At 37.3% G+C, this 10,481-nt stretch overlaps 1 protein-coding gene across 1 annotated transcript; it reads right to left on the minus strand.

The window, feature by feature from the left end:
• Window positions 1–374: 374 nt before the first annotated feature.
• Window positions 375–4,900, minus strand: LOC115994169 (FRIGIDA-like protein 4a). Its single transcript, XM_031118229.1, has 3 exons — window positions 3,832–4,900; window positions 1,969–2,144; window positions 375–1,255 (listed from the first exon to the last, which is right to left on the minus strand). Exons 1-3 carry the CDS (start codon window positions 4,730–4,732, stop codon window positions 740–742), a joined length of 1,593 nt encoding a protein of 530 aa, XP_030974089.1. The 5' UTR covers window positions 4,733–4,900; the 3' UTR covers window positions 375–739.
• Window positions 4,901–10,481: the final 5,581 nt, after the last annotated feature.

Consider the following 10,481-nt stretch of genomic DNA (forward strand, 5'->3'; position numbering starts at 1 on the left):
ATACATTGATCCATTATGGAAAAAAGGGGGTAATTACTCGGCAACTTCCAGGACAAAAGCTCCAGATCAACTCACTGGTTGAGTGATTCCTCTTGTCTAATTAAAGTTACGATATAGCTCCTGTTGGGATAAAAAGATGATTTGTTTTACTTTTTTACTTTGTCGCATCTGAACCACCTAACTTGCTATCATTGTCCCATCTAACATAAGGTATGGGGCATCATCACCACCACAGAAACAGGTGGTGAAGCACATGCTCTGTGATCAAGCAAATTTTCTGGCACCCATCATACACCAAATCAAGGAAGAAAATAGTAGAGGCTCAGATGGAATCAAATACCATCCATTTTTTAAAAGAAAAATCAACTTAACAATTTAAAAACACAGATGGCATTTGTTTCAATTTGAAGCCACATTTTCAAGAATGGGAAGAAGACCAAGACAAAATAGTAAGAGCAGTTTCTATAACTAAACAAACGGCATTGGTAGTTCCTCGAGTCCTTGATGCTGTTTCTTGCCATCCTAATTACTTTCCACAGTCACCTAGATCTAAAGTTTGATCAACATTAGAAATACAACTTCTCACCATGGCAGAGCAAGAAGTAGGACAAATGTTACGATTAACACACATACATCGCTACCATTAAACGGTTAGTGATTACAGACAAACCATTTAGAAAGCAAATGAGATTTTGGGGTCATCATATCAGTGGTTACCATCTTCAAAGAGTAGTCATGTCTATCGGTAGTAAGCCTGCTGATAAGCTGGTGCAATTCCATTGCCATAGCCTCCATATGCAGGATAGTTCATGGGAGCTACTGGGTATGATCCAAGAGGTGGGGCTGCTTCTGGTGAGTAAGCATAAGGATTTGTTGGTGGGCTTCTGCTGCCATACATGGGGGGTGGGGAATGGTATGCGGGGATGCCAGCAGGGTACTGAGCATGAGAGGGAGACCTAACAATTGTAGGTGGCGCAGGGAAGGAAGACACATAAGCATTTGTCAAACGTCCAGCCTTGGCCGGAGGCATGGGGCCACCGCTGTTAGCTCGTGTTCTTTTGTTGGCAGGGAGGACTGCTGCTGTTCTTTTGTTGGCAGGGACTGCTGCTGGTTTTCTCTTCTCTGTCTTGGCCTTCTCTAGCTGTTCAAGGCGCTTCTTAAGATGTTCTGGAGGGAACTGATCCTCTAGTTTGTACTCTTCGATACACTTGATGACAGCCCGAAGTGCTGACTGCTCCTTACGTCCAGCTAGTTGCTGCAAAGGCAACAAAGAATTACTCGTTAAATAGAAGTGAGGTGTAGATCTCCCGCCCTAAGTTGCCTCTCATATTGGGAAAATATACATTACCCACTTTCTACAGCCATCATCTTCCAATTACCAAAGAGAGCCATTAAAGTAGGGGACTGCAATCATGTTAATCTCATCGTAACATATTTGTAGATATTGTACTGTTTCAAGATAAACACACACACCTACACGTGTAATTCAAAAAGCTTGGATGCCTATACTTTTCTGCATTATCTACTGCGTTTGTAGAAAACATAACAACTTCCCCCCACCCGACAACCAAACATTTAAAAAAAAAAAGGAAAGAAAAACTCAAAAAGGTTATGCTTGCATAGAGTGAAATCGTGCTTCACCCAACATAGATGGCCTTTAATATCCTGAACCTATTTCACATTTTATTCCCTGAAATCCTACCTAGATGCATATGCATAGTAGAAATTGTATTTCCCCCAACAACAAGAGGCTTTAGTGACCAGAACCTTTTTTGGCACAAAAGCTTGCTTCCAAACATAGAACAATGTCAAAGGCCAGAAAAGAGTGCTAGGAATGAGAAAACCCAGGACTGTAAAAAGACATCAGATTAATCACCAAGAAGAGAGATAATTTGATTTTTCTAGACTACAACAGCCCATACGAATTATTAGGATATAAGATTCAGGATGTAATAACAAAAGAAATACCGCAGCTCGGCCGGGATTATTGGGATCATCCATAATAGAAGCTGCAGCCTTCCTTGCATCCTTCAAATAAGCTTTCAGAAGAGGAACAGGAGGGAATTTGTCCACAAGACCAACTTCATAAGTAAAATGCACAGCATCAAGCTGCTGTCCCCTACTGATTAATTCCTCAATCATATCTGCGCATAACAATACAGTAAAAGTATTAACAACTCAACTAGTCGAGACATTCATGACAGGCACTAGAACAAGCATGGGATGTTGACAAAATATCATAAAACAATGGGACTAAAGTAAACTTGTGTTGAACCTCTAAATATTCCATGTTCTACATGCATGAAGCATACCTCAACCAGGTTCAACCACACACATATTATAATTCGAATTACATACAGAAAATGTTCTAGACTTTTATAGACTAGTAGTATATAAGTAACAAGTAGCTTACATCGTTGCTAATCTCCACTAATTTGAAATATTTCAATTCCACAAAAGTTACAATTACTGATAACTGTTTAATTGGGGAAAAAATGATAACTGAATCTCCTTGGTAGAAAGAGCCACAACTTGAGACAGCTAGCAGGATTGCAAAATGTATCTTACAAAATTTTTTTGTCGCTCACAAATACTTGTTAATGTTTCAAACATTTAAATATTTATAAAAATCTGAACATATCAATGGCGATACTGCCGAGATTAAAATAAAGACCAGCCATGAACTCCTCCAAATACTTATTCTAAACAATAAAGCACCATGACACCAACAATATATAACTCAGTCAACCTAATGAAATTAAACTAAGTATCTTTACCACGTGTTTAAAAGCAATGTTACATTCATGTAGTAACATATAATTTAACAGATACAGGCCATATGCGAATGTGCATATCATATGCCAGGAGACCTTTGGATGCAAGGAAAACAAACAAAAAACCTATAGACAAAAGCTAACAGAGGACAAGGAACATTGATGTGGGAGCACAACAAGAAATTATCTGGATTTTCAATGGATTATTTCATATTTTAAGTTATTATTTATTTAGATAGGGATTAGTATTTTGAATTCAACTAGAATTAGTTGATCTTCATCTCCTTATTTCATGGAGGCTTTATAAAAGCTCTAGATAGTTTATTTGTATTCAAACTATTTTGATTAATAATATTTCATTGGTGAAAATTGTGCTTGTGTTTGGTGGTGATTCCAAAGCCAAGTAATCAAATTGACTGATTCCATAACGGACTTAGAACTCTAAGAATACATTCATTGGAAATGATGTCTTACAATGAACCATATATACAACAACCAGCCCTTAGTCCTAACATTTTGGGGTCAGCTACAAATCCTGAACAAAAAACTAGTCAGAGTCAGCCACATGCATTCTTTTCCATCTTTCTATTCTATCCAAATCATATTTCTTCAAGCCCAAAAAATAAAAATAATAAAAATAAAAATAAAAAATCATAATTCATGTAAATACCAACCAAATATAAGAACAAAACGTCCATGCTTATATCAACACATGGAACCACAGATGCCAGGAAGCATAAGCAACACTTATGCAATGACTCAATGACTCTACATCCTCATACTAATGCAATCACAAGTACAAACACACACAGATCTAGATACCCAAAAAGCCCATGTAACTCCTCTAGAATCTAGATATGTGCCTAACCCCATAACTCTTCCAAAGTGAAATTCATGCATCAATGCATCATTCCCGAAATTTCTTTCAATATACTAAATAAAGCTTAACCTACACGCTTCCAAAAATGTAATTAAACTGATACAGAGAAAAAAAATTCATTAATTCATTCTAAAAATAGAAAATTCAAAACACACATAACAAAAGAATCATATTTACCGGGCATTTTATCGCCGAGGCCGAGCGAAACGGCGAGCTTAGGCATCTGCTTCCTCCAGGCCGAACCGACGACGAGCTTCCGATACAAATTGACATCCTCCTTCTTCACAATCCCGAAGGTCACCAAGTGTTGCAAGAAGGTGTGCACGTCCGGAGTCTTCACGTTCTCGATTCCACCGCGCTCCTCCAAGCTCGCCTTCCACGTCTCCGCGATCCTCTTCGCGCGCGCCTTCACGGTCGGCGTCACCAGCAGCCTCGACTTTCCGATCACGGGGTCCACCACCACCGGTATCAGCGACTCCAGAACCAGAACACAGGCCCAGCCCAAATCGTTCCCTCTCTCACTCTTCTCCACCCTCTTGTCCACCGGAAACACCTCCGATATCGATTCGAGCACGAACCTCGCCGGATCGAGGCACTCAGCTAAAGCCAAAGGCATCTGAGCTCTCAACGACTCCAACTCCTTCTTCTTCCCAGTCACAAACCTCCAAAACCCTAGCGCGTCCATTTTCACGCAAAACGACTTCAGCACGAGCAACAGCCCCTCGCCGTCGTCGACCTCGCCGTTCTCGTCCTCGCCGGAGACTTTCCGGAGAGCGATGAGAGCGGCGTCCTTGTTCTCCCCGAGCTTTCCGAGGGCGATCTTGACGCTGCCTTCGATAGTGACCTCGCGCTGCTCAAGCTCGCTGAGTGAAACCTTGGTTTCTTGGTCCAGGCTCTGGATTTTGTTCCTGAGAGCTTCAGATTTCTTCAGGAGGTTCTGCTCCAAGGAAGTGAAGTGGTCGGAGAGCTCCTTCCAGAGAAGTGTGCAGCTCGTCATCAGTGAGGTTTGCCTCTGGAACTCGTCGAAACTCGGCGGAGTCAACTCGGTCAACTCGCCTGGATCGGGGATCGACCCCATGGTTTGCTTTGTTCTCTTTCACTTCAACTCAGTAATACAATTCAGAATTCACTAGAAGAAGAAGAAGAAGAAGAAAATCGAAACCCTAGAAAATGAAAAAACGAAGAATCAGAGAGAGAGAGAGAGAGAGCAAGGGACAAGGCAGAAGATAAAGTTAAGTGTAGAGTGAGCAAACGGTGAGCTGACGTGGACGGTTTATGGAGAGACACGCGTTTTGGCGTCTGAAAAAGTTGGGCCGGGGGGCGGTGCTAGAATGCGCTTGGGTGCGTAGGATTTTAGGGGAACACGCACATGGTGGCGCGAGAAAGGTGCTAAAGTGAGCGGGGTAAGTGTTGGGGTGCGCAGGATATGGATTGGTAAAGTGAGGATTATGACGTAGGATGAGTAAAGTTACAGTTACACCAAGTAAAACGTTTTATGCCATTTTTGCCTCAACTATGCGCAAGTTGTGAAGGGTGAAGATGCCAATCCACTATTTTTTTTTTTTTTTTTTTCTTCAAACTCATCAAATGCCAAAAGTTGATTATTCTTACTCTACCAACTCATAAAAGTAATGCCACACTACCAACTGAATAACTTTTTAAACATGATTATAAAAATAAAAATAAAAAACTTTTTAAACATTTTTCACAATAGATCCAATTGACAAGTGCCTTAAGATACTTATTACCATTTTAAAAAAGTTTTAATATTATTTTTATAATAAATAAATAAACTATTTTAGTTATTTTTTTCATTTCCCATAAATAGTCCATTGACAAATACTTTTAGGGCACTTGTTAACTTTTTTTTTTTTTTTTTTTTTAAAGAATGTTTCAACCTATGACGTTCGCTCCTGATGATAGCTCTATCAGAACCAATAGACAGATCTTTTATTCAATTATCAGAGATGTGGGAGGAACAATTTTTTTTCCAATCAGGTATTGTTCGCTTTGGGAATGGGCACACACTATGGTACACCCTTCCTTAGGCCAAGTGTTTATAAGGCAAGAGTGGGAGGCGTCTCTCCCCGATGTGGGATTGAACAAATTCGTGAGGGTGGCATCGGCTCCTCGACCTATTCCCAAAGCAAACAATACCTAATTGGGGAAAAATTCGTTCCTCCCACAATAGACCTTACCAGTTGACCTAAATGGAATCCACTTAATTTTTTCCTTTCACAATAATTGAGTTCACAAGTTTTTATTAATGATTATTCTCACTGATAAGATCACTTTATTATCAACTATTAACAACTTGATAATTCAACAATTGTGAAATAACTTGTGAAAAGTTTTGTGTTCCTAGAGTTATTAAAATTTAAAACCAAAGCTAAGTGGAATGATTTCAAGAACCTTCATTTTTATTTTAAATTACAACACTTGAGTTTATAAATAAATTTAATTAATTTTCCTATTGAATGAACTTGAGCTTGTTCACAAATACTTAATTAACTTATTCTTTTCATATATATATAGTAAACACACTATTGTATCACCCAGTGATATGTATCTATGTATATATTGGGCTGGGAGGCTCAATCCGAGGACATTAAGTAGTCTGAGAATAGGTAAACACTGTCATAAGAATCCATATTAGTGAGTGGGGAGATGAGGTTTGATCATAATTGTCCAAGAGGGCGGTTCGAGGAGGAATGCTTCCTCGGCTGAGCAAAGCCGAGGTTAGAAGGTACGGTCTACCATCAAGAGCAACATTTCGAACAATTCCACTGTTGAGGATAAGTATCAAGAAGGAACAAGACAGAGGAAGACTATGAAATATCTAAGGGAAAGCTGCTACCACCGCATTGAATGCTCTGCAACTAACTCTCTGACCGCATTAATGAGGAAGTGATACTTGAATAGTAGTTTTCAGCTTTACAGCTACTCCTCAAAGACTTTAGGAGGGTGCTGATGTGACAAGAATCAACACTAACAATCTAATCTACACGTGAATGGCAAAGATGAAAAGGAGGAAGAGAGTATAAAATAGAAGGGAGATCCTGAGAGAAGGGGACCAAAGAATTGAGAGAGAAATATTGTAGTAATAAGAACTGTACTTGTAATCAACTTCAAGAGATATATACAAGAACTGATCTCTTCAGACTGTGCCGGAGACGATTTTTTTTTAGATAAAACCAGTATATTTTTACCTTATTGTCATTTGGATCCACTATAATTGCTACCCAACTCATTAGAGTCTAGTTTTCCAACACACTCTCTACAAATTATTGTATTGGGCTCTTTAGACCTAGATCCTTTTAACTTTTGTGTTTAGGACTCAAATTGCGTCCCTACAACTATTAATATAAAAAAATAAAAATTATAACTTTCACAAATTTATGCTAAGAAATTTTGAATGGCCAATCTTGCAAGGTTTTTATACTATTTATATTATTGATAAATTATAAATAGTAATTTATAGCTTACAAAAAAATTTTATATATAAATTTGCCCAATTTGATATCTTTATATATAGAAAATTCAATATCTATATAAATATATAAATACATGCATGTGCACACAACCATACACACATATATTTTTATGAGAAATGTTACGTCCATAACATTTTCACATTAAATTATATTTGGTAGATTGTTACTTGTTGTTACCAGTAGGTAAATATTTAAAACCAGTAATAATGTGTCACCTAGGATTTTTTGTGAAAGTGTCATGAAAATATTGTGACGTAACACTTCTCTCTCTTTCTATCTATATATATATATATATATATATTATACTTAATCAAATCGAGTTCATACTCTTCAAGAAACACATTAGCCTAAAAACTTGGAGTTGAAGGGATGGTTTGCTGAATAAATAAAGGGTAGTGTTAATAGGCACAATAAGGTGGCAGTTAAGAAAGACTTTTATGTTAGTTTATTTTGCCTTGTATCATATTTTTGACCAACTTTATAGGATGTAGAACTAATAAAATTGATTTTTTGAGTTTCAATTGTGAGTTTAGTACTATTTTCAGTTGTCTTAACAATTTATACAAATTTTTTATTAAGTAAACCCCACAATAAATCATTCTAGGTGTCCGTTAACCTTTCTCATAAATAAAATATTGTATTTGTATGATTGTATCTTCATTCTTCAAGTCAATTAAACCGAGTCCGAGCAGTTTGGCTTTTGAGGTGTGTGGGTGCAACTGTGCAAGGAGGACAAGATTGGTAGAGTGAGAAAAATGAGGTAGGATAAGGGGGTGTTTGGGTGGTGTGAAAGAGAAGGGGGAGGGAAGAGTACTTTTGCGGAAACCGAAGTCAGATCAAGGGAGAAAAAAAAAAAGAAGCAAATAGTGTGAGAGAGGAAAAGCTGGGAAAGTTGGGGGAGGGTGGTAGTGAGGTGGGCCAGACGCACTGGCCACCACATGGGTGTAGTCAGATAAAGTGAAGAGTAGACAGTAGACACTGCTCCTCCTGCTGTGTTGTGTTAATAAGAGGAGTATGTGTGTTAGAAGAAGAACGATGAGGCATGCGCATCAGCATCACTAATCCATGACACAACGTTTGGGATATAATTTGTACAATTCTCAATCATCTTTACCTCTTCCAGTTTTTTTGTCTTTGTTGTCTACCCCAAAAGAATCTTTTACTGCTTACATTCCCACGTATGTATTATATTTTATACATATATATATATATTTGGTAGAAAGGAACATTCCCAATTATACACACTATACAGTTATACTTATACCAGACCAGTTATTTGTGTTATCTATCTTGCTTGCCTCACGTGGCCCATGGAATGTCGGGTCCATGCCACGTTAGGGTAGAGATCTGCGTGTATGTGTTGATTGTTTGTAATATTTTATGGGAAATACTAATATTTTGACAGTTTTTTTCATTTCCCATAAAAATGATGTCAAAATTTTTCTAAAATAGATTGTTAATGAGTGTCCTAAGGGCACTTGTTAGCAAGACCCATATTTTATTTATATTTTTTATAATTCAAAGAGAGAGAATAAAACTATAAATGTTTTTGTTAAAAACTAAGAAATGTCAATCAATTGACATACAAGACTCTTGGTATGTTTGTAATTGTTTGACAATTTTTTTTTTTTTTATTCGATATGATGAAAATATAAATATATATTGTAAGAGGGTGAAAGTTATGCCCATTCTAGGCCCAAGCCGAAAATTGTTAGCTTAAGGTCCAACCCAAACGTAATAAACACCGAATTGAATACACAAACCTATGTACCATTGACGACTATATTTGAACAAACTCTATTATCCCCGAGGAGGAAAGGTAGTGCCCTGGGGAAACCTGCTGGCCAAGCACGAGATTCGACGTTAGACACAAGTTATCATAAAATCATTTCAACAGCACAACTGTGGCCCTTAATTTTGATACGTGATTGAACATGCTAGAATAGTGATCTAGACCCAGAAGGCCATCCAGGCACCACTGGTGGAGGAACTCACACACATGCAAAATCTTCTCCCATCTTAGCAAATCCACTATTGAAAAGGTATAAAAAGGGTAGAAGGGGTCAGTCTAGGGAGATGGAACATTATTTTGGGGAGAGAAACACAAGAGAAAAGTAAGAAACTAATACTCAGGAAAGGTGATCCAGTTCGAGACACCCAATGAGCACCTCAATGTCTAATATTCTCCTCGGACAATTACATTTCTAGTAAATAACCATCGCACAATTGTTTTAAACCATCAATCTTAAGCTAAACTTCTTTTGGGAACTTTCATTGTGGGCTAAACCCAAAACAAAATAAAATTAATTGGGGTCAGGCCCAACGAGCCCAAGGTCATTGGGAAGACACCACAACACATATTAAATAAAACAATATCTTATTTTAATGAGTAAAATATATATGATATAGCATACTCTCTTCTTAATAAATCAATTACTATAGTAAGTGAAAGGAGATAGCTACATGCTCTTGGTAGATAATTTTCCTTTGAATCAAGATGTTTATTACTTAACTCAACTGGTAAAATCTCTTATGGTTGTATAAGAGATCTTGGATTCAATCCCGCTTACACCAAAAACTAATTGGTGTCTTGGTCTGATGATAAAGAGTTATCATTAGGAACAGACGCTATAGGTTGAAATTCTCTAAAAAAAAGAAGAAAAAAAAAGAAAAGAAAAGAAAAAGATGTTTATTAGTTAAAGAAAGCCGGCCTACTAAACAAAATAATCCGTGAAACATGGGGAGGCTAAATTTTAAACTTGCCCCACTTGAAATTTAAAACATAAGACCTCCGAAGCTCGGACCCCAATTAAAGAGTTATAATGACAATGATTTCATGCATGTTTCAATGTCTGCTTTTTAAAAAAAATACTAGATTAATATTTTAATATGAAGGAAAAATGAGCAAAGTCCAAGATTTGTTTATTAATTAGTACTAACTCCAACTATAGGTGATAATTTGGTCCACGTCTCTGGCTATATTTAATTGGGAAGTGAATGTAATAAATATCTGACAAAAGGCAAAGTACTATATGCATCAAATTGGGGCGGAAAAAAAGGATTGACATTGATCTTACTATTAGTTTTTTCGAACCATGAGATTTGAGTTCTTACTATCAAGTCAAGTCATCTAAAAATAATAGGCACCACTTTTTTGAAGTTTGAAGTAATATAATCGATTCATCAATAAGCACTACAAAAGAAATTAGTAGAAACAGGCTCTTTCGGCTTTGTGGGTTATACTAACATACATCCCCCAATACAAATGGTGGAAACATGAGCAGTATGGATTCAATTCCATAATATTTCAAAGGCCTACATGAATTCCTAGTC

The sequence above is a fragment of the Quercus lobata genome, chromosome 6 (genome assembly GCF_001633185.2).
Source record: "Quercus lobata isolate SW786 chromosome 6, ValleyOak3.0 Primary Assembly, whole genome shotgun sequence".
Taxonomy (NCBI): domain Eukaryota; kingdom Viridiplantae; phylum Streptophyta; class Magnoliopsida; order Fagales; family Fagaceae; genus Quercus; species Quercus lobata.

Bases quoted from the DNA above. Each gene is read 5' to 3' on its own strand.
- LOC115994169 (XM_031118229.1), bottom strand. From the start codon at position 4,732: ATGGGGTCGATCCCCGATCCAGGCGAGTTGACCGAGTTGACTCCGCCG. The intron at 2,145-3,831 runs GTAAATATGATT...TGTTATGCGCAG, and splicing joins CCTCGGCGATAAAATGCCCG to ATATGATTGAGGAATTAATC. The intron at 1,256-1,968 runs GTATTTCTTTTG...TTGCCTTTGCAG, and splicing joins ATAATCCCGGCCGAGCTGCG to CAACTAGCTGGACGTAAGGA.